This window comes from Prionailurus viverrinus, chromosome B3, assembly GCF_022837055.1.
Source record: "Prionailurus viverrinus isolate Anna chromosome B3, UM_Priviv_1.0, whole genome shotgun sequence".
Taxonomy (NCBI): Eukaryota; Metazoa; Chordata; class Mammalia; order Carnivora; family Felidae; genus Prionailurus; species Prionailurus viverrinus.
Genome location: NC_062566.1, coordinates 130,530,208 through 130,554,761, shown reverse-complemented (window position 1 = coordinate 130,554,761; position 24,554 = coordinate 130,530,208). Strand labels below are relative to the sequence as shown.

Genomic DNA, 24,554 nt, shown 5'->3' with positions numbered 1-24,554 from the left:
GCCCTTTCTGATTAGTAAGGATGGAAGTTAGACTACTTGCTCTGCCAAATCTCTTTTTCTATTAAATTTCTCAGTATGGAGTGATTGCAAGGCAGAGACTGGCCTGACGATGTGCCACGTTAACTGCCTAGTTTTGTCTTGGCAATGGTGGCCGACAGCTCTTTTAACTGAACATGTATCCTTCAGTTTCTTCCCTGAGCCATCCAGTTCAGTGTGACCGGTACTGTCCAAGTGACCTTTCCATGCATTTGAGAACTTGGCTGAAGAACGAGAAGTGGAGGGGAGCAATATTTCTTTGAGAAAATATTTGCAAAGTTGAATTTTTCTAAGAACCATCAAAGTTAACTCTACATAAATTCCTAACTATATTTGTGGCCATTATGCATCCTTCATAACGGACTCTGCAGATGTTCTAGAATCCTGATTAGCCAGTCATTATGAAATTGTTTAAAATTTTCATGATTATGCAGCCCTTGGGTTGCTCAGTTGGTTAAGCGTCCAACTTTTGATTTCGGCTCAGGTCATGACCTCGCGGTTCATGAGTTAGAGCCTCACATGGGGCTCTGCGCTGACAGTGCAGAGCCTGCTTGGGATTCATTCCCTCTCTCTCTCTCTCTCTGTCAATAAATATTTTAAAAAGTAAATAAAAAATAAATTTTTCATGATTTAATTTTTTCTTTTTTATTAATTTCCAGAAGAATTTTACCTGGAGAGATAAATATAAATGTAGATGCAGATATTTTAGTATAGTTGACACCCAGTGATTTAATTTTAACCTTTGGCCTTGTTTCCGTAGGTGTTCGAACACTTGAAATACCACTACTGAATGTCATTGTTGGAAACCCAAATTTGTTAGAAGTTAAAACTGAAGGCTCTTTCGATGATACTGATAGTTATGTAATGAAAATTTCTGCAGCTAGCAAAGCTTTACGTCAAGTAAGATTTTAGTTACAAAAAAAAATCTATTAATTATGGAAAACTTAGAGTATAAACTAAGAGAAAGAAGAGAAAATCACACATAACCCTACCTATCAAGAATGACTAAGCACTTTTAACATTTGGGAATTAACCAAAGGCATCGTAGCATTACAGAACAGAGGTTGAATGAGTTTTGGAGAAGACTGGCTGGTATAGATCTTCTGGTACTGTCTGTGAACTTGGGAAGGTCACTTTACCATGGCTCAGTATCCTCATCTAGAAAATGGAGATGGTAATGATAATACCTACCTCATAGGGTTGTTTTTGAGAATCAAATGTGATAATTCAAGTAGGACATCTAAAACAATGTCTAGGGGCACCTGGGTGGCTCAGTCGGTTGGGCGTCAGACTTCTGTTCATGACCTCGTGGTTCACAAATTTGAGCCCCACATTGGGCTCTGTGCTGACAGCTCAGAGCCTAGAGCCTGCTTCCGATTCTGTGTCTCCCTCTCTCTCTCTCTCTGCCTGTCTCTCTCTCTCTCTGTCAGAAGAGAGAGAATGTTATTTTCTCTCTCAGAAATAAACATTAAAATTTTTTTTTTAAATAATGTCTGGCATGTAGAAAATCCTCAGTCACTATAAATGAACCGTATTTTTCTTTTCTTTTTTTCCCTAAAACTGGGAGAGCTTTGTACATACACTTTGAACATTTTGCCCCTTCCATTTAACTATATGGTTTAATCCTTTTGAGTTACTAAATATTTTTCTACATATTTCAAAGTTGTTTTTATCATGAAGATTTAATGGTAGAACAAACCGTGTTTAGATTCTGGTCCAATGTATTTTGGTAAAACTTTTTAAAAAGACATCATGTTTAATGGGTACAGAGTATGGGGACAGAGGTACAGTCTACAACATCACTACAGTTATTAGTATTTCTAGATTTTTAAAATTCCAAAAAGACTTTAAAATTTCAAACGGAATATAGCTAATTTTGTTGAATATTCAACAAAATGTGTTCAAACACACATATTGTGCATAAATTCCTACTAAAAACATAGCTTTGTGAGCTACAGCAATTGCTACTTGTATATCTTCTTTTCAAAATGAATACCAGTGGAAGTTATTTTATTCACATCATCCAAGCAAATCTCCAGATGTTCATGAGTGAAGGGGGGGAAGCATCATCAGTCTGAGTAGGGTGTAATAATGGAGTTTATTTCATAAGCTTTCTCATTTCCAGTGTTGCCCACAGCTGTTAGATTGCAATGTACTTCTTCCTGGAAAAGAAAGTGTTTTCTGTCATGATTTATTCTCAAACAATCTTTATGGTCAAACATATCTCTCTATTTCTATTTTCACTCATTTCTTTTCAGATATTCTTAAATTTTTTTAATGTTTATTATTTTTGAGGGAGAGACCACGAGCAGGGAGGGGCAGAGAGAGAAAGAGATGGAGACACAGAATCCGAAACAGGCTCCAGGCTCTGAGCTGTCCGCACAGAGCCCAATGCGAGGCTCAAATTCACAAGCAGATCATGACATGAGCCCCAGTCGGACATTGAACGGACTGACCACCCAGGCGCCCCTCTCTTTGTATATTCTTTCATTGGTCACTGTGTTAGTTTACTTGGGTTGTCATAACAAAATACCACAGACTAGGAGTCTTAAACCACAGAAATTCATTTTCTCACGGGTGTGGGGGCTGGAATTCCCAGATCAAGATGTCAGCAGGGTTGGTTTCTTCTGAGGCCTCACGCCCTGGCTTGTAGACGGCCGTCTTTTCCTCGCATCTTTACGCTGTCTCACCTCTGCGTGTGTCTGTGTTCAAATTTCCTCTTGTTATAAAGACAGCCATTATATCGAATTAGGGTGCACCCTGATGATCTCAGTTTAACTTAATCCCCTCTGTGAAGGCCCTGTCTCTAAATAACAGCCACGTTCTGAGACACTGGGAGTTAGGGCTTCAACATACAAATTTTGAGTGAACACACTTGAGCCTGTAACAGTTACTTTAAGTAATCTTCATTTACTTGGATATTTCCAGGGTTCAACCTCATTGGCGTTAGTTGTCTGGGGAGCATCTACTGAGTGCTTTGTCACAACAGTCGTGCCAACATTGAAAAACAGCTGTAGTTATCTCAAATCCATGCATCATATTCCGAGTAAGCCTATCCCACTGGAAGACTGGACTAGTGGCATTCACAAAGACAGTCAGGGGTTCAATATGATCAAAACTTTGCCGGTAAGAACCCCAAGCACATTGTCGTAAGGGTGCCCATGACATACTACTTTTGTGTGATTGGCTAGCCATTGTGTCTGAACATTTCTTTCCTAAGATACTCAAAACACTGGTCATTTTTCAAACTTCTTGTCATTTTGAGGATGTGATTATTATTTATTTCTAAAATATAAGAACTTCCTGAAATAATGATTTTTCTCGGTAACTCAGTGCCACCATTTTAAAAATCACTTTATGCTATATTATGGTGGCATAATCTCGGGGATTTTGTAATATACAGTGATTTGTCATTATGTTGACCTGTCCCGGGCTGATAGTTTACTGGTTCCATTGTGATGTAGTTACAGTTTTAATTTGTGCCTTGTCAGTATCTGTGACACCTTAAAAAAAATATATATATATATAATTATTATATATATAATTATATATATTTATATATAATATATTATATATTTATATATAATATAATATAAATAACATTATTAATAATATTTAATATTATATATTATATATAAATATATAATATATAATATATAAATATATATTATATTATATAATTATAATAATATATAAATATATAATTATAATAATTTTAATTAATAATATAATATATTAATAATATATAAATATTATATATAATTATTATAATATATAATATATATTATATATAATTATTATATATATAATTATTATTCTTTGCTAACTATTACTTTTAATTTTCTCTGTGACAAAAAAGCAGATAACCAAACTTGAAGGTTTATTTACTAAAGACATCACTAAGACTTTTTATAAAGTGTTGAAACTTTATTGCATTTGCTTCATGGTAGCTATTTTATCTACTAACATTTTTTTCACTTATTTACAAGTTGCAAACAGTTCTATTACCATGGGTTGAGGTTGTCGAAATTCCAGAAGAATAAGGTGTAAGGAGTTCAGGGGAAGTAGAAATGGACTCTAATACCTGGAACTAAAAATTAAAAAAAAAAAATTGCTTTGAATGTTTTTATGGAAAATCAAGATTTTTAAGTTAAAGACTTAGTAAATAACAATGAATTACCTGTTTTCTTTGCTTGGTCACTTACAGGTCAACTACCGGCCTCCATCTAATATGGGGATTGCCATTCCCCTCACAGATAATTTTTACCACGCAGACCCTAGCAAACCCATACCGAGAAATCTATTTCCTAAGTCAAAGGTAAATAATTTTTCACATTTAAACCAGTACTTATTTGAATTCGAGAAATCATTCAGCGAAATTACAGATGGCCCTAGCTGCAGGGATTAAATGAGAAGGTGTATTCTAAACAATGTTCTACCTGCCCTGATATGTCAGCACTGTTATTATTACTACGACTCCTGCCCTCTTCCTCTTCCTCTTCCTCCTCCTTTAGCCCCGTCTCCTCTCACTGCTATTTCTAGAGGTGGTTTTGGAGCCAAGAAGTCTAAGTGGACCCCTTTCTCCTGACTGTTCCCTGGTTCCCATCTGGATTTCCAAGGGGATACGTGGCGTGAGAGTATCTTTTCTCAAAGGAAAGGAGCCCCAGGCCCATTTCATGTCCAGCTTAGTGAAGTGAAGGGTTGTCCTTGAGGAAAGAAGACTGTTTGATCCAACACAGGCACATTTAAAGTGCTGCCAAGGTTCTTCCTAGAAAACAACCACACTCTCTGGAGTGTGGACTGAACACGGTGGGAAGAACAGAGAGAAACCAATAGGTTCCGAGGAAGAGTACGTGATGGGCAACGCACCTACCTGCCTGTAGACGTGCACAAACGGACATCCACATCCATTCCATATCCGCACGCACTGTGTATGTGCACGCACACGTACACAAAGACATAAAATGGTTCTTTCTCTTGTTCAGAACTCTCTCTTGTCACCCCATGTCATTGGGAGTAAAAGCCAAATTCTCACAGCGGTCTATCAGGTCCTTCATGATTTGGCCTTGGCATTGCGTCTGACCTGATTTCCCCCAGGGTTAAGATTAACCCTGTGTGTGCTCTAGCCACACTGGCCTCTATGTGGTTCTTCAGATATGCCAGACATATTTCCAACTCAGGGCCTTTGCAGCTGAAAAAATTCCTGTCTGGGATGCTCTTCTGCCAGAGAGCACACGGCACACTCTGTCACTGTCCTCAGGTCTTTGCTTCAATGCCACCATCATTGTGAGGCCTGCCTTGACCACTCTGTTTAGAATTGGAAGCTCCACTTCCGTTGTTACCCACTCCTTGTCCCCCTTCTCTCCCTTATTGTTCTTCATTGCACTTATTATAATTTTACGGATTTTGCTCATTTGTTTTAGTTATCATGATTCATAAAAAGATAAGCTGGATAAGTCAGGGTTGTTGCTGTTGATTTGAAATCTTCTCCTCTGCTGCCTCTTTAGTTCCCAGAACAGTGCCAGACGTAAAGAGTGCTTTAAGACTGTTGGACAAACTAATAATACACATTTGTGCAAATATTATTACACACATAACACAGGGGGAGGTTGGTTGAATCTTGCATTTTGGTGTAAGAAGCTCCGTTCCAGGCAATGACCAGCTATAATACTGAGTTCTGCTTTGATTCCCCTTTTTTTCCCCAAAGATAAACCCTGTTGTGTCACTAGAACCAAGCTTCCACTACTGAAATATGATTTTACTATACTTACGTGGAAATCCTTAATTTGTTTGGATTTTCAAGATTCTCTTGGGAGTTGAATAGTAACTGTATCTAATTTACAGCTAAGTCAGTAATTTTTTAGTGTACTTTTTATGCAGTCGACACATGTTAATTTCAACATTTCTAGTGCTGTCAGCTACTGTACAAACAGATGTTCTCTGAGGATACAGCAACAAACAAGACAAACAGATACCTTTATAGGTCTTTCCTGTAATGGGGGAGGATAGGAGTTAAACAAAAAAGTTGTACAAATTAAATACTGTTTCTGTATGTATGGCCGTGCATAACCCGAAGCAGAATTATCTAGGCATATTTCTGCAATGCAGCTTTCTCAATTGTCCCTCGCAGCTACTGAATCAGAAACTATGGGTGCAGTCCTGAAGTTTGCATTAAAAAAAACCTCTCCTAGTTAATCCTTACTTACCCTTACTTACATTTAAGACAGCCAAGTAGTAGAAATAGACACAAAACACACAAGATGACTGTGGATCAGGGGCATATAATTTAGTCCAAGGGAGTCAGACTGAAAGAGGAGTAGGGGTGAGCCAACAAAGGAAGAGCAAGGCAGGGTGTAGAAGACGGTATGGGAGAGACAGAGAGCATCCCAGGAGAGGCGGTGTTGTCACAAAGGCAGTCATGGCAAAGAGCTCCATGAGTCAGGAGAACCGGGAGGCATGGAGCGCAGTGAGTGTGTCTGTGTAAGACAGAGAATACACATTCCGTTCAGTCTGCGTGGAACATTCATATAAAGTGATGGCTTATTTTGTAATAAAGTCTTAATGAATTCCAAAAAGGCTTAATATGGTCCGCATTCTATAACTTTAATTCAAATTAAAGAAATGCAAAACAATGCAAAAAGAAAATAGTACATGCAGACACACATATATCTTTAATTCACTCACCCCTAAATCTGTCTAGTGTGACTTGTGAAAAATCCTAAGTAAAATATTACCAGCAATTCAAATGCAGGAATACACTAACACCGTAGTGTATCAGGAGACTGTAGAGTTTCTCCAGTGTGAGCAAGTTTGAGCGTAGGAAAACATTAAAATAACATACTGTATAAATGGATTGAAGTAAAACTAATCTCAACAGAAGCCATAAAACATATTTGATACAATGTAACATTCATTTCTGAATAAGTTTATGTAAACCAGAAATAGAAGTGATACCACCCAATGCAATAAAATTGGTGAGAAGTCCTTAGCAAACATATAAAATTCAATATTAAAGCATGAATGCTTCAATGCTTCTATTTTATTTTGTTCTGTAGGGTCAACCTAAGCCAACACAACAAAAAATAAATAAAGTGTAAATATTGTAAAGAGACAAAACTCACCATTTCCACATATAATTACTTACTTAGAAATATGGAAGAAACCACTGGCAAACTATTAAAATGAATAATAATTATCACTAATGTAGTCCAATGGATATCAGATCACAAAGAAAAATCAGTAATGTTCCTATATATCTGTACTAATTAATTGGAAGTAATAATGAAAAACCACCCACACTTCATCTGCATACAATAAAAGATGTAGAATTTAATCTAAAATTATGTGTAAGGCAGGTATGAAAAACATTGTATGATTTAGGTGAAGCACATAAAAAACACCTAATAAATTGAGAGAAGTCTCATGTTCTTGATGGGAAGGTTCACCATTAAAAGCTCAGTTCTCTCCAGGGTAATTGCACTGCATTCAGTGCAAATACAATCAAAACCCACCAGGGTATGTTTGAGGGAACACTGTGGGCTTATTCTAAAGTTCATAGTGAAAAGAAAATTTGTATTAATAAATAATCTGAAGGGGCTCCTGGGTGGCTCAGTCGGGTAAGTGTCCAACTGCAGCTCTGGTCATGATCTTGTAGTTCTTGGGTTCAAGCTCCGTTTCAGGCTCTGGGCTGTCAGCTCAGAGCCTGGAGCCTGCTTTGGATTCTGTGTCTCCCTCTCTCTTTGCCCCTTCCTCACTCATGCTTGCTCTCTCTCTCTCCCTCTTTCTCTCTCTCCAAAATAAACATTAAAAATAAAATAACAATAATAATCTGAAGAACAGAAAATGAATGGATTTGTCTTCCTCTATATAAAAAGTAATTAAAATAATATAGTATTACTCAAAGTAAGCAGATAGAAGGAAGTAGTAAAGATTAGAGTGAAGGTGAATAAAAAAGAGAATTGAAGAAAGGTGGAGAGAATCAACTTTTACTTCATTATTAATGGATATTTTTGCCCTATTAACTTCTCAGGGATTTTATGCATTCAGGGAACAAATATTTATTGAACATTTACTCAGTTGGCAGAAAGCCTGCCACAAAAAAAGCAAGTCAACCTGTATTCTATTTGCAGAAATCTGGTAAATTCAAACAGTGTGCTAATGCGTCTACTCGGGAAGAGTGTAACTGCACAAATGATCAGAAATTTTCACATGCTGTTGCTTTCTCAGACTGCAGAGAAAAGGTAAGCTAATTTTTAATTACCCGAAGACAAAATACTTTCATATCAATAAAGATTTTGAAATGTGCAGTTTGATTAAACATGAGTGTTAAGACAAAGAAACGTCTCATTATGACACAGAATTAAATAGGACACAGAGCTAGAAAGATCTGGATTTAAATGTGCCTAAGCCAGTTAATTAACCACTCTATAAGATAGAAGAATACCCGCCCTACCCCGTCCATTTCACAAGATTCTTACGAAGATACGCGCACAGGCACGTATCTGAATGAAAACAATTTGTGACCTGTCCTACGCTACACTAGATTATGATGAACATTGATTCACTAAAAAAAAAAATGTGTACATGAGTGTCAGTGCAGGGAATATGGGAGATCAAGTCCTTGTAATCAAGGAGTTTGGTCTGGTAGCAGCCACAAAATAGAAGACAGTATAGTATATTGGTTAAGAGAAGGGTTCTGTGTCAAATGTTTTATTCTGTTAGCCTCAAGACATCCAAGAGTGTATCAAATGGATATTGATGTTTGCAATAGGTGAGTTAAATGTCCACTTAGTATAGCTTTCAAGTAGATCTATTTCAAGGCCTTGTAAGACTATATAATAGCATTATAGACTCTCCATCTCTGTCTTCTATCTATCTATCTATCTATAGCATTATATTAAATGATTTGATTTTTATAAAATCTTTGATATAAAGATAAAATCACTGAATACCATGTTGGGCGTAGAGTTAGCATTCAGTGAATTGTGAGGAGTGTCATATATACCCCTGCAACTCTCCCCTCACTGAATTACAATGTATCTCTTGAACATTTGCTGACTGCCAAACGCTGCTCTATGCATTCTTTGCGATTTATCTCCAATTCAAGGCACTGACAAGCCAGGTAATTTGCCAAAGATCACCTTGCTGATACATGAAAGAGTTAGATTTCAGCTCTAACTCCAGAGCCTGAGCTTAAAGAGTGTGGCTGAAAGATCATGGCTGGCTGGGAGAGAAAATTTCTGAAAAAGACCAATAGAAAGTCATGAATTTTGTTACCACAATGTTTGTGTATTACTTTTGGAGTTCACGTTAATTCTGCTGTAAGACACCGTGTTTTTCAAGCCCTGAGAAGGCAGAAGCCCTGAGAGGCACATGTCCCTTAGAATGGCCAAGCTCTTGGAGAATGTATCTATTCACTCTTTACCAGGAAACGAAATTAGTCCTGAGTTGTCCAAATTGACATTCATTCTCGGAATTTGCATTTTAGGTTCCTCGTTTTAAGTTTCCAGTTACACAATATCCAATTTCTTTGGAAATTTACAGTGAGGATGGACATATCCCAGTGGAAATGCCGTATCTGGTTACCGTGACTGAAGTGAACAGGAGGGAAAATTGGAAACTAAGTAGGATTTGCTTTCTTCTATAATTATTTTGTCTTATAAGTAATGTTGTTATTACCTAGGTAAGCGGCTTATAAAACCAGTTTACAACAACCAATAGTTCTTTGGAAAAGAATTTGAGTCCGTTGGCAACTTGAGGTTTACTGTCCTCCTTGTCTCCCACGTATTTCATTGTTACTTTCGGTGCCCTGGATTTCGTGGCATAACAGCATTTTTGAAGAATTTGAACTGTAAAACATTTGAAAGCCATTTTGTAGATGGGTAGCAAAAATGATTGATTGAATTTGTGCTACACGTTGGTCTAGTGTCTCTTTCGAGTGGTTTCGCTGTGTTACAGAGAAGGTTCTAAAAGGTGTGGCCAGATAGCCTATAGAATCCACTCTCTAATACGAGCAAAGGTTTTTCAAAATTCTATGGTAAAATAATTTAAAAGATGCAGAAATTTTTTTAAACAAGAAAAATCAGGGGCACCTGGCTGGCTTAGTCAGTAGGGCACGCAACTCTTGATCTCAGGGTTGTAAATATTTTAAAAAAAATTTTTTTTCAACGTTTTTATTTATTTTTGGGACAGAGAGAGACAGAGCATGAACGGGGGAGGGGCAGAGAGAGAGGGAGACACAGAGTCGGAAACAGGCTCCAGGCTCTGAGCCATCAGCCCAGAGCCCGACGCGGGGCTCGAACTCACGGACCGCGAGATCGTGACCTGGCTGAAGTCGGACGCTTAACCGACTGCGCCACCCAGGCGCCCCTCAGGGTTGTAAATTTAAGCCCCATGTTGGGTGTAGAGATTACTTGAAAGTAAAATTGTAAAAAAATTAAATTAAAATTAAATTTACCACAATTCAATGTTACCTCGAATATACAACTTTTTCCTGCACGTTTTGTTTATAAATACTTTGAGGCAATCTCCCACTCGATCAGTAAGTAGACAGACAAATAGATTGATAGATAAAATTAAATGAAATTTTGGCCAGTTATTAATGTTACCAAACATCCAGACACTGGGTGTTCAGTGAGTCTTACTCTGCCCAGTATATGCATTCTTGAAATGAAAAATCTAGCAAAGAAAACTACTATTTCACTTTACTAACATCCCCATTTTCTGTGGTATGCTGGAGCCTAATGTTGCCAGCTTTTGAGCATCAATTGTTAAATATTCAAGCGTTTTGTGTACTGGTTGTTAAGCCATTAGTAGCTGGAGATTAGCCATGGTGAGGCTATTTATACCATGGAAATTGGCAAATGCTGCTATCAAAGCTTTCTCCTCCCTTAGATCCCATGTACCATTATACCACTGCAATTTCTAATCCCCACACCATATATCTGGTTTTAGAAAGAATTACAAGAAAAGCAAGAACACCTGATCGTTTCTTTTAGAAAAGATTTAAGTGATCCTATTGTGAAAGTTTTCTGCCACCTTATCGAAAATCATTTACCAACCACTAAGTTTGCATTATCTCATTGCCAAAGATATAAAGTATGTACAGGTTAGAACTTGTCATAAGCATGGGGTTGGAAGAAAAGGGCAGCCTGAATGAAGTGGTCAAAGGGCTTGTCCCTCTTGACAATGTCCTTGAGAAGATGCATTGTTGGCCTCATTTCCCTAAGTACATTTTCTATAAAGTCAAGCAGAACTGAAAGTCTGGGATAACTTAGCCATGTTACGGAGTAAATTCCTTCATTGTACCTTGATGTACGTAGTAAATTTTATGCAAAATGTGCAAACAGCATAATGTGCTTAAAATATACCTCATGTACTTTTAGAACACAGTGTACCAGAGAATGTAAAAAAATTGAAAGATTACTTAGAACCACGTCTTGATGCTCCAGTGTATAATCCTTTAGGCCTCAACTTAAGTATAAAGGTGAGTTGACAGCATTTTTGTTTTTCCTGTTTTGAGTTCACAAAGAACATGTGTCTAAACTAAGATTGGTTTACGTTTTAAAGTATAGCTGTCCGTCAGTAGCAGAAACTGTATCTTTAAGATATATGGAAAAGTGTTTATTTTTCCTCCATTTCTCTTGACATCAGTATTTCAAAAGGTATCTGAAAGTTAAATTGAACACTTTACTAGTTTTTGAGCTGATAGGCAACACTAACAGGTTATTTTTCAAGGTAGAGCAGAAACGTTATTTCCAAAATTTAGGAGGTAAATGAGTTTTCTTGTGTGTACGTTTGGATGTATACAGGTATGTCTTCATAGCCGCCCATAAGAACACATGAAATTGATATAATCTAGGTAATTATAAAAGTCAGTAACAATTAGTGAACGTATCAAAACCATGAATATGATGATTAGCCCAAATTACTCGTCAAGTCCATGTTAGGTTTTGTGTCTCTGTTTCTTCATTCTAAAAAGAGGTATCACCTATTTGTCCTTCTCCCTCCGTTCTAATTTTGATACATGAAGTAGATGTGCAAAAGCCTTAGGAAGGGGATCGGATTTTTCTATGCATCATCTGTAGGGAAAGTGGCCACAGTGTGTATTTTAGCTTGAAGGAATATACGTGTCCATGCTGCTAATGACCAGGTGTGTTTTTTCCACAGGGCTCTGAACTTTTTCACTTCAGAGTGTCTGTTGTTCCGGGCGTCACTTTTTGCAACTTAGTTGAAGAATTTCAGGTATAGTAAATGCACAAGGTACTGATGGGACGATGGCTGGGGAAGTAACATGACAAATGTCAGTGCAAGAGACACTAAAGAGAAAAAAAACAAACAGCATAATTTGTGTGATACACAAGGCTTGGAGACCAGAGATCCTGAAGAATGGGGATGACATTGTCAGTAATGGTGAAGGCAGAGTGCGTGACAGGTATAGGACCCAGCAATGCTGGGAAAATTTTAATAAGTGCTTGTATTTGTTTTTATTCTTTCTCCATCTTCCATATTTAACTCAGTTTTCAGACTTTTACCGCACTTCCTCTCACGGCATCTCCCCAGAGGAACACAGGTCTATAACACTCAAGTTTCCATTATGATCTTCCCTTTGATTATCATTGTTGTGATGATAGTTAATACGCCTAAAGCTGTCAGGATCCAAAAGTATTTGGAGCCAAAATCAGTGCCCCTTAGGGGGCAGGGAATGAGAATTTGAGTTAATTGACTAATGACTCATTCATTATCGAATAGTGATACCACATTATCAAAAATAAAATCTCTCTCTCTCTCTCTCCCTCTTTCCCCACCCCTCTCCTTTTTCTTTTTTTTTCAATATATGAAATTTATTGTCAAATTGGTTTCCATACAACACCCAGTGCTCATCCCAAAAGGTGCCCTCCTCAATACCCATCACCCACCCTCCCCTCCCTCCCACCCCCCATCAACCCTCAGTTTGTTCTCAGTTTTTAAGAGTCTCTTACGTTTGGCTCTCTCCCACTCTAACCTCTTTTTTTTTTTCCGTCCCCTCCCCCATGGGTTTTTGTTAAGTTTCTCAGGATCCACATAAGAGTGAAAACATATGGTCTCTGTCTTTCTCTGTATGGCTTATTTCATTTAGCATCACACTCTCCAGTTCCATCCACGTTGCTACAAAGGGACATATTTCGTTCTTTCTCATTGCCATGTAGTACTCCATTGTGTATATAAACCACAATTTCTTTATCCATTCATCAGTTGATGGACATTTAGGCTCTTTCCATAATTTGGCTATTGTTGAGAGTGCTGCTATAAACATTGGGGTGCAAGTGCCCCTATGCATCGGTACTCCTGTATCCCTTGGGTAAATTCCTAGCAGTGCTATTGCTGGGTCATAGGGTAGGTCTATTTTTAATTTTCTGAGGAACCTCCACACTGTTTTCCAGAGTGGCTGCACCAATTCGCATTCCCACCAACAGTGCAAGAGGGTTCCTGTTTCTCCACATCCTCGCCAGCATCTGTAGTCTCCTGATTTGTTCATTTTGGCCACTCTGACTGGCGTGAGGTGATACCTGAGTGTGGTTTTGATTTGTATTTCCCTGATAAGGAGTGATGTTGAGCATCTTTTCATGTGCCTGTTGGTCATCCGGATGTCTTCTTTAGAGAAGTGTCTATTCATGTTTTCTGCCCATTTCTTCACTGGGTTATTTGTTTTTCGGGTGTGGAGTTTGGTGAGCTCTTTATAGATTTTAGATACTAGCCCTTTGTCCGATATGTCATTTGTGAATATCTTTTCCCATTCCATTGGTTGCCTTTTAGTTTTGTTGGTTGTTTCCTTTGCTGTGCAGAAGCTTTTTATCTTCATGAGGTCCCAGTAATTCATTTTTGCTTTTAATTCCCTTGCCTTTGGGGATGTGTCGAGTAAGAGATTGCTACGGCTGAGGTCAGAGAGGTCTTTTCCTGCTTTCTCCTCTAGGGTTTTGATGGTTTCCTGTCTCACATTCAGGTCCTTTATCCATTTTGAGTTTATTTTTGTGAATGGTGTGAGAAAGTGGTCTAGTTTCAACCTTCTGCATGTTGCTGTCCAGTTCTCCCAGCACCATTTGTTAAAGAGGCTGTCTTTTTCCCATTGGATGTTCTTTCCTGCTTTGTCAAAGATGAGTTGGCCATACGTTTGTGGGTCTAGTTCTGGGGTTTCTATTCTATTCCATTGGTCTATATGTCTGTTTTTGTGCCAATACCATGCTGTCTTGATGATGACAGCTTTGTAGTAGAGGCTAAAGTCTGGGATTGTGATGCCTCCTGCTTTGGTCTTCTTCTTCAAAATTACTTTGGCTATTTGGGGCCTTTTGTGGTTCCATATGAATTTTAGGATTGCTTGTTCTAGTTTCAAGAAGAATGCTGGTGCAATTTTGTTTGGGATTGCATTGAATGTGTAGATAGCTTTGGGTAGTATTGACCTTTTGACAATATTTATTCTTCCAATCCATGAGCAGGGAATGTCTTTCCATTTCTTTATATCTTCTTCAATTACCTTCATAAGCTTTCGATAGTTTTCCCTCTCCTTTTTCTATCCTGACCCTGCCCTAAGGCTAGCCCCAGTAATGAGTCCACACTGCTGCAGATGTATGTTAACTGACTATAATTTAAATAAAACCTTAAGAACTCAAATAAAATAAAATTGGCAAAAATACAGTAATTCAAAACAAAAAAATAGAAGCATAGCAAAGGCTTCAAAATAAAAATGCAATATACACACCACCTAAGTTCTAGAGTAACCCCTGAGCAACATAGAAACCAGGAACACATACTAGCATAGCAAAGGTTTTGAGAACTAAACTGACAATGGAGCCACCACAGAGAGTAAAGCAGAACCTGGGGTCTGAACTCGACCACTGTGTCCAAATACTAAAACAAACAAAACACCCAACAGGGGTACCTGGGTGGCTCAGTTGGTTAAGCGGCTGACTCTTGATTTTGGCTCAGGTCATGGTCTCACTTGTGAGTTCAAGCCCCTCATCAGACTCTGTGTTGACAGTGCAGAGGCTGCTTAAGATTCTCTCTCTCCCTCTTTCTCTGCCCCTCCCCTGTTCACGCTGTCTCTGTCTCTCGAAATAAATAAGTGAACTTAAAAAAACACTTTCCAAAGAATTTTTAACAGGACTCAGAGTCTCACAACATAACTATATGTTTTTCATATTTATTTTGAGAGAGAGACAGACAGACAGAGCACAAACAGGGGAGGGGCAGAAAGAGAGAAAAACACAGAATCTGAAGTAGGCTCCAGGCTCTGAGCTGTTAGCAGAGAGCCCGACGCGGGGCTCAAACCCACAAACCATGAGACCATGACCTGAGCTGAAGTCAGCTGCTTAAGCGACCAAGCCACCCAGTTGTCTCCCACCACATAACTATCTTAAATGTCCAGGGTAAAATCTAAAATTACTCACTATGCCAATAACTAAGAAAATATAATCCTCAAAAGACAATCAGCACTGGACAGCAAAATAAAATAATTACACATTATTTTTTAAAATTTATTTATTTTTGAGAGAGAGAGGGAGACAGGGAGGGGCAGAGAGAGAGGGAGAGGGAGAATCCAAAGCAATCTCCATGCTATCAGCATAGAGCCTGACGTGGGGCTCAAACCCATGAACTGTGAGATCACGATCTGAGCCAACACCAAGAGTCAGATGCTTAACTGACTGAGCTACCCAGGCACCCCCAGACAGATGTTTTAAACCAGCCATGATAACCAGCTCCCATGGGGTAAAGGTAAACACTTGAAATGGCTGCAAAGGGAATGGGAGAAATTCTCAGTAGAGAAATGGAAGCTGTAAAAAAGAACCACATGGAAATTTTAGAACTGAAAAATACAGTATTTAAAACTTAAAAATCACTTGATAGACTCAGTGGCAGAACAAATATGGCAGAGAAAAAAAAATCAGTGAATTTGAAAATAAATCAGTAGAAATCCACCCTGAAGAAAAAAGACTTTACAAAGAATGGCCTCCTTTCTGCCCATGAGGAAGCATTGTGAAAGTCTCCCTCCCACCGCCATCATGTCTAAGCCAGAGTCTCCCAAAAAGCCTGAGCAGCTGTGGAAGCTTTTCATCAGAGCTTTGAGCTTTGAAACAACCCATGAGAGTCTGAAGAGCCATTTTGAGCAATGGGGAATGCTCACAGACTCTGTAGGGATGAGAGCTCCCAACACCAAGTGCTCCAGAGGCTTTGGGTTTGTCACGTAAGGCACTGTGGAAGTCGTGGATGCAGCCATGAATGCAGGACCACACAAGATGGATGGAAGTGTTGTGGAACCAAGAGGGTGGTCTCCAGGGAAGATTCTCAAAGACCTGGTGCCCACTTACCTGTCAAAAAGATTTGTGTCGGTGGCCTTGAAGAAGACACTGAAGAACATCATCTAAGAGATTCCTTCGAACAGTATGGGAAAATGGAAGTGATTGAAATCATGACGGACCGAGGCAGTGGCAAAAAGAGAGGCTTTCCTTTTGTCCCGTTTGATGAGCATAACTCTGTAGACCAGATCGTCATTCAAAAATACCATGTTGTGAGTGCGAAGTAAGGAGAGCCCTATCTGAGCAACAGACAGTGAGCGCTTCATCCGGCCAAAGAGATCCAAGTGGTTCCGGAAACTTTGGTGGCGGTCGTGGAGGTGGTTTTGGTGGGAATGACAATTTGGTGTTGACAGATTTGTGAGCTCAGCCACGCACAGCATGGCAGGGCCTAGCTGCTACAGAGAAGACATGTTTTAGACCATACTCATGTGTATGGGCCAAAAACTTGAGGACTGTGTTTGTGATTAATTGTATCACAGGTTCTTTTATTTTCGGTTCTGTGGAAAGTGTAAAGCACCCCAACAAAGGGTTTTTATGTCGATTTTTTTTTTGCACCCATGCTGTTGATTGCTAAATGTAATAGTCTGATCATGATGCTGAATAAATGTGTCTTTAAAAAAAAAAAAAAAAGAATGGCCTCGGAAACCTATGTGATGACATCAAAAGGTGTGACCTTTATGTCACCAGAGTCAGTGAAGGATGGGAAAAAGGGATTGATGCAGGAAAAGAAGAAAGAGGAGAAGCGGGGGGGGGGGGGGGGGGAGGGGAAGAGGGGGAAGGAGGAGGAGAATGAGGAGAAATAAAGCCTGAAAATGCCCCAAATTTGGTGGAGACATAAATTTATATATTCAAGAAGCTTAATGAATCCAGACCAAAAGAGATCCTGTCTAAACACATCATAAACTACTAAAAATCAAAGACAAAGAAAAAAAATCTTGAAAGCAGCCAAAAAACAAACAAACAAACAAACAAACAGAAAACATGTGAGTGGACAATAATTTGAATTACTGCTCATTTTTTTCTCGGAAACCTTAGAAGCTAGAAGAAAGTTGTCCAACATCTTTAACGTATGGGGGACAGGGGTAGTTTGGGAAGGAAGGGGGGCCAATCCAGAATTCTATATCTAGTCCTTCAGGAATGAAAGAAAGGCAAAAGCATTCCCAGATGAAGGAAAATTAGGATAAGCCGCTGTCAGCAGAAACTCTCTTTAAAAAAAAAATGTATAAAGAAGTTCTTCAGACTGGAAAGAAATGTCAACAGAAGGAAACAAAGCTTCAGGAATGAAAGAGGGACCAAAAAAAAACGAATGAAAGAAAAAGAGGGGGGTGCCTGGGTGTCTCAGTCAGTTAAGCGTCCAACTTCAGCTCAGGTCACGATCTCATGGTTTGTGGGTTCGAGCCCCCCATTGGGATCTGTGCTGACAGCTTGGAGCCTGGAGCCAGCTTCAGACTCTGTCTCCCTCTCTCTCTGCCTCTCCCCCACTCACACTCTGTCTCTCTCTCTCTCTCTCTCTCTCTCACTCAAAAAATAAACAGTAAAAAAAAATTTTTTTTTAAGAAAAAAAGGAAATGATTGCATAGTTAATAAAAAGAATCAGGGCACCTTGGTGGCTCTGTTGCTTAAGTGTCTGATTCTTTTTTTTCTTTTTTTTAATTTTTTTTTTCAACGTTTATTTATTTTTGGGACAGAGAGAGACAGAGCATGAACGGGGGAGGGGCAGAGAGAGAGGGAGACACAGAATCGGAAACAGGCTCCAGGTTCCGAGCCATCAGCCCAGAGCCCGATGCGGGGCTCGAACCCACGGACCGCGAGATCGTGACCTGGCTGAAGTCGGACGTTTAACCGACTGCGCCACCCAGTCGCCCCATTCTTGATTTGGGCTCCCATTCTTGATTTGTCCGATTCTTGATTTGGGCTCAGGTCATGATCGCAGGGTTGTGGCATTGAGCCCTGTATCAGGCTCTGTCGTGAGTGTAGAGCCTGCTTAAGCTTCTCCCTCTCTCCCTCTGCCCCTCCCCTGCTTGTGTTCTCTCTCCCTTTCTTTCTCTCTCTCTCAAAATAAAATAAAGAGAATCATTAAGAAACAATAGAAAAAAGAGCGTAAAATTTCTTGGGATTGTTGAAACCTGCTTTTCAAGTATCCCGAAGCAACGGATTTTTGTGCACCATAAAGGACATTATTGGGAGAACTGAAAAAATCTGAACATCTGTAGATTAGATAACAGCATTGTCTCAGTGTTAATTCCTTGATTTCGGTAATTACATTGTGGCCATTTAAGTGAATTCTTTGTGTTTAAGAAATGCAAATTGAAGTATTTTGGCAGTAAAGAGACATTGTGTCCAGAATATACTCCTTTATGATTCTGGGACTTACCCTTTTTTGAGACATGGTGTGGAATATTTGGATAGTCAAAGAAGATTGGAAGGGAAACATTTGAGGAAAAACTGTTTTCAAGAACTTTAGAGGAGGCGGTTTTGCTGGAGAATACAGAGTTCAGAGGTGATACAGGTGCCTAGTCTCAAAAAATAATGGATGGCTTAACTGAACAAGTGAAACTTTTATAGTGTCTGGTGAGGTGACTCAAATTTTATTTTAGGTAAAAATGGGTAAGGAAGGGATTCTGGGTGGAAGGAACAGCAGCCTCGAAGACAGATAAGGGAACGTATAAAACTTACCTCTTGAGTAGCTTATAGACATTTGGATGGAACTCAAGGTTATGTATAAGAACATGGGTAGGTTAGGGTCAAATTGTGGGAGACCTCAAATGTCGTAAAGAGAGCTTTAGAACATTCCTATTAGCAATAAGAAGATATTAAACATTTTCGAAGAAAGGTGTTTGGGGATGGACACAAGGTCTATAGGAGCCCAGTCAGAGTCAGAGTGAATCAAGGTTTACAGCAGCCCAGTCAGAGTGAATCACAGGATTTTTGTTCCAAGCGCTGGGACATGTATTTGCTCTTTCTTGATGATATTGAACAAAAAACTTGTAGCCTCAGGAGCTGCTGCTGTCACCCATGAGGGCTGTGGGGACTAAGAGGGGAGATACCCAACTCCGAGGAAGCAGAACAGAAAGATGGAAACAAACCCCAAACAGACTATGATTATAGTTACTTGTATCCTCTGGCTCTAACTTCTGCATAGAAAAGAAAATTCACTTTTGCAATTACAGGTAGCGTATAAACTGTCTCTCTCATTGGCCACAAACATATTAGATCTCTCTCTTTTTTTTTTTAATGGAAAATTGAGGGTTCTTTTTTTTCTAAGTTTATTCCGTGAGAGAGAAAGCACACGAGACCATGAGCTGTGTAGCAGCAGAGAGAGAGAGAGGGAGAGGGAGAATCCAAAGCAGGCTCCATGCTGTCAGCACAGAGCCCAACCCAGGGCTCTATCCCATGAACCATGACATGACAATCTGAACCAAAATCAAGAGTCAGACACCCAACCAACTGAGGCACGCAGGCACCCCAGATTAGATCTTTCTTAACAAAGCTAATTATCCAAACTCTTCTGATGGTCCAGCTTAAAAGGAAGATTTTGGTTTTTAATTTTTTTTAATGTTTATTTATTTGTGAGACGGAGAGAGACAGAGCATGAGCAGGGGAGGGGCAGAGAGAGAGGGAGACACAGAATCCGAGGCAGGCTCCAGGCTCTGGGCCATCAGCACAGAGCCCAACGCGGGGCTCAAACTCGTCAACCGCGAGATCATGACCTGAGCTGAAGTCGGACGCTCAACCGACTGAGCCACCCAGGCGCCCCTAAAAGGAAGATTTTTGTTTTCTTACAGTACCGTTTGGAAGACCACAAGTAGAATATCCATTCAGCATCTAACATTTTCTACCAAATTCCCAATAATTCCAGTACCAACTGAACACATACCATTGGCTCTAAAGTACAACAGGAGATGGTTAGGCCAGCTGATCCATTATTGCAAGGATAAGTATCTGCCCAGACGGGAAAGAATGGTTTCTCGCTGCTCTCCACACCACTCAGCCGGGTCCACCTTTTAAATTCTGCAGCTTACGACATCCCACTTCCAGTAACAGTTCCCTATGGTCAAAATTCTTTTGGTTGCAAAATAAAGCAACTTCACTTAAAAAAAATAAAAGCGTTTTAAGGACAGATTGGTGTCCTACCAAGATGAATCTGGCGATGTTATTATGTCAACCTGGATTGACAGGGTGGAAAGGAGGCTAAGTGGTTGGTTTGTACAAGGTGAGTCGACAGAGCTCACAATAGCAGGATCGAAAATGGAATGGAATAAGTGAAAATAAATAAATAAATAAATAAGAAGGGGTGCCTGGGTGGCTCAGTCGGTTAGGCGGCCGACTTCGGCTCAGGTCATGATCTCAAGGTCTGTGAGTTCGAGCCCCATGTCGGGCTCTGTGCTGACAGCTCGGAGCCTGGAGCCTGTTTCGGATTCTGTGTCTCCCTCTCTCTCTTCCCCTCCCCTGCTCATGCTGTCTCGCCCTGTCTCAAAAATAAATAAAACATTAAAAAAAAAAAAAGGAATGGAATAAGTGAAGCTGAGAGAAATTGTGAAAGAATTGATGGCATACGATGGCTGTTTCTAAGAAAAGGCATACCTCCTTAGGTCACTAGGAGGGAGGTGGTAGTAACTTTAATTTGAGCTATATCCTAAAACAGCATATTGATCCTTTTTCTTATCCTTGGCATTTTCCCACATTTGCCACTGTCTTACTTCCACTCATCCCTTCTTTACCTCAAAATATGATCTGGCTTCCTGCCTCACAGACAAAACCCAAGTCACCGGGCTCAAATCACCTCACTCTCTGTCCCCACTTCTACATTTAACATAAACGGTGCCCATTCTTGACTCAAGTCCCAGAGAAGAAGATGCCTCTGTGTCTCTCTGTTAACAATCCTGTCTCTCTTCTAGGAACTTATTTTTATTAGTTATCCATTCAGGTGTAGGAAGCATTTTGAATATACAGAAGTTTCCCTATGTTAACACCTAGAGGATTTTCTAAAGAGATGATGGCTTGAAAGAGCACATACTGATTCCCCCTCCTGGGAATGCCCATTCTTCTTCTCCTCTTCTGTGGACCCAATTATTCTTCAACATCCAGCTCAGGAAGCTCCATCCCTAGTCACCCTAGGCAGTTAGTCATTCCCTACCTGTTTTCCCAAAGCACGCTGTCCATTCCTCTATAACTGAACACAGAACTTTTCCCCGCCGTATCCTGCCTACCGCTGCCATCAAAGACCGATGATAAAGGTATAGGATGGTAAATAAAATTCTTATCCTGTATTGTGTGCAAATCATTTCTTGCCAGATTGTCAAGTGACTGTCTCTGGGCTTTGTGGATGCCGAATATCTGCATGTAGCTGAGCAGAAGCTTGCAAAATTGGTTAATAATACCTCTGCTGTTGGGGAAATCATATGAAGTTCAGTGTTTCGAATGATAGATTCAGAAAGCTAATGGACTTTGCTTTTTCCATTGCAGATTTATGTTGATGAAGTACCATTGCCATTTCCGGGACACACACTTATTGCTGTGGCCACAGCTGTAGTGCTGGGGGCATTGATTTTTATAACATTTATGCTTCAAATACGTAACATCCACCCAGGTGATATGTTCCAAAACTTTATGACAACAAACAAAGTGAACTTATCAAATCTCAGCATCAATCAGCTGCCTTATAGATGAAAATCTGAATAGTGAACAAACTATAATCACAGAATAATCACAATTCTCTCTTTATTTCCTGTTTTATTAGACAATTCCTAGAACAATATGTTTAAATGTGAATATAAAAATGAGATAAAATGCTATTACCATTCAACTCATTATAACTCAAATTGCTATTTGTCAGTGTGTTTACCATTCTGTTTTCCTATTTTAAATACATGAAAAATTATTTATTTATTTATTCATTTATTTATTTAATTAATTTAATCCTTACACCCAATGTAAGGCTCAAGCTCACAACCCCAAGATCAAGAGTCACATGCTCTTCTGCCTGAGCCAGCCAGGTGCCCCTACCTATACAGAAAATTTCTTTTTTTATTTTTTAACGTTTATTCATTTTTTAAGAGACAGAGAGAGACAGAGCACTAGTGGGGTAGGAGCAGAAAGAGAGGGAAACAGAATCCGAAGCAGGCTCCAGGCTCTGAGCTGTCAGCACAGAGCCCGACGCGGGGCTCGAACTCACAGACCATGAGATCATGACCTGACCCGAAGTCGGACACTCAACCGACTGAGTCACCCAGGTGCACCCCCCCCCCAATTTCTTATGTTAACCCTTACATAGAAAATTTTCCTTGAGGTTTTTAGAAAACTGTAAAATGACAACCACCTCTGTGTGGAATGAGTTTTCCATATGTTTTCGCTTTTATTGACCGGAGCCCATTCTGTGGGAGCAGAACGCCTGCGCCTTGCTCTATTCACAAAAGAGTATAAGCAGAACACAGTCCTGCCAGGGAAAGGCAGGTGCGGAGGAGACCCATCCACAGGTGTACTGTCAGAACCTCCTAGGAATTAAAGATGAAGCCATTTGAAGCAACTTCAAAACCAGACGGTAGTGCCTAAAAAGAGGGAGATGTGACCCCCATTATGGGGGTGTTGGAAGAACACTGTGTGTGCAAGGTATTGGTTTACAAACCCACGTGCAGAAATCCAAGAGATGTACCTCTGCGTGCTCTCTCAGAGCACCTGCTCCCAAATAGTCAGAAGATGGCCAATACATTCTGAGATCAGGCTACACTCTCTTGGAAAAGCTCAGGAGAGGCAGCACACTGCTCTGACAACGTAAGGAAAAGCTAAACATCTGGTTCAGGAGAGCCCAGCTCTGAGAGCTATAAACTGTGGCCGTGCCTGTATATTGGGAAAGGTCTCTTGAGGTGGCAGTGAGCAAGGTGGCTCCAAGAATCAGACTCAGGAGCCAGGCATCCAGGATTGCCACTTCCTCGATTTGTGACCTGCGCAAGTTACTTCCTTGTGTCTGAGTTTCTTCACCTGTAAAAAGGAAATAGTCTTACTCACCTGATAGGTAGATAATTAATAGGCAGATTATTGTGAGGGCCGAATGAATAGTTGTATGTAAAGTACTTAGCGCCTGGTTCCATGAATACTCTAATTGTTAGCTGTTGCTGTTTGGTGGCGCATAATAGAAAATGATCGTGTCTAATTGTAATAAAAAGGGAAATTTATTGGAAGAATACTATAGAAAGATAATCCAAGCAAAATCTGGACAATCGATTCTTGTCACGGGCAAGAATGAGAACGTTCTGGGGACCTAGGAAACAAGAGTTTTTCAACTCTTCAGAGCATCCATTGGGCCAAAGGTCTAGAGATAAAACATGGCACCGTGGTTAAAAGTGTAAGTTCCAGAGTCTAACAGCTTGGTTTTTTTTTTCTTTTAATAAATGTTTACAATTTTAGAATAGTTTTAGATTTATAGGAAAGTTGTGAAGATAGTATGGAGGGTTCCCATATAACCCACAGTCAGTTGCCACTGATATTAACATCGTATGGCCTGGTTTTTATCTCCCTCCATCACTTACTAGCCATATGGCCATTGGTAAGTTATTTAACCTAAGATTCTATACTATGGTCTATAGATGTACACGTGTGTCTTCCTGTACATTCAAAGATGCTCCTGCTAAGATAATCCAACTTTGTACATGCACCCACAAATTCATTCACCTCTTCCCCCAAAAAAGACAATTCAAAGTCTACCTGCTATCTATTTCTCTTAGTTTCTTCTTGAAAAGGGGGGGAAATGGTGACAATTACAATGCTTTCACAGAAAACAAGAAATGTGAATAGAGTTTATGACCCTTGTTTCTGTAACACATACTAAAGCTGATATTAGATTCCTCTCCACTCTACATTCCATGTGCTCCCTTGCCTTTGAACCTCAGCAGCTCAGCTGACTAGGATCCTTTGCCCAAGAGAATGAACTATCTTCATTTCCAGAGGGTCTGAGTCTTTGGTAAACCTACCCTTTGGTTGTCGGGTGTCTGTTATTTTCCGTTGGTCGTTATCCTTGGGTATTTTTGGTAATAAACCTTTGTGGCCCAGGATCCACCCAGGTTAATGTTGGTCCTCATTGTGTTACAGCATCTCTACTTTTCCTCAGTAAGATCAATTATTCTCCCTCTGCCTGTTTTCCTAATATACTAGGAACCAAAAAAGGCTACATGGTAGTCTTGGTTTCCAAGTCAG

General features: G+C 39.7%; 1 protein-coding gene across 4 annotated transcripts in view; it reads left to right on the top strand.

The window, feature by feature from the left end:
* Positions 1–22,174, top strand: part of CATSPERB (cation channel sperm associated auxiliary subunit beta) — a 110,452-nt gene extending 88,278 nt beyond the window's left edge. For 3 of the 4 annotated variants that reach the window (XM_047863159.1, XM_047863160.1, XM_047863163.1), the window contains 8 exons: positions 797–936; positions 2,965–3,162; positions 4,244–4,354; positions 8,166–8,276; positions 9,524–9,659; positions 11,421–11,521; positions 12,205–12,279; positions 21,831–22,174. In XM_047863159.1, coding sequence (XP_047719115.1) covers positions 797–936; positions 2,965–3,162; positions 4,244–4,354; positions 8,166–8,276; positions 9,524–9,659; positions 11,421–11,521; positions 12,205–12,279; positions 21,831–22,034 — 1,076 coding nt within the window. In that variant the 3' untranslated portion in view covers positions 22,035–22,174. The remainder of the gene's footprint in view (positions 1–796; positions 937–2,964; positions 3,163–4,243; positions 4,355–8,165; positions 8,277–9,523; positions 9,660–11,420; positions 11,522–12,204; positions 12,280–21,830) is intronic. The other variant, XM_047863161.1, reaches the window with a different exon arrangement.
* The last annotated feature ends 2,380 nt before the right edge of the window (positions 22,175–24,554 follow it).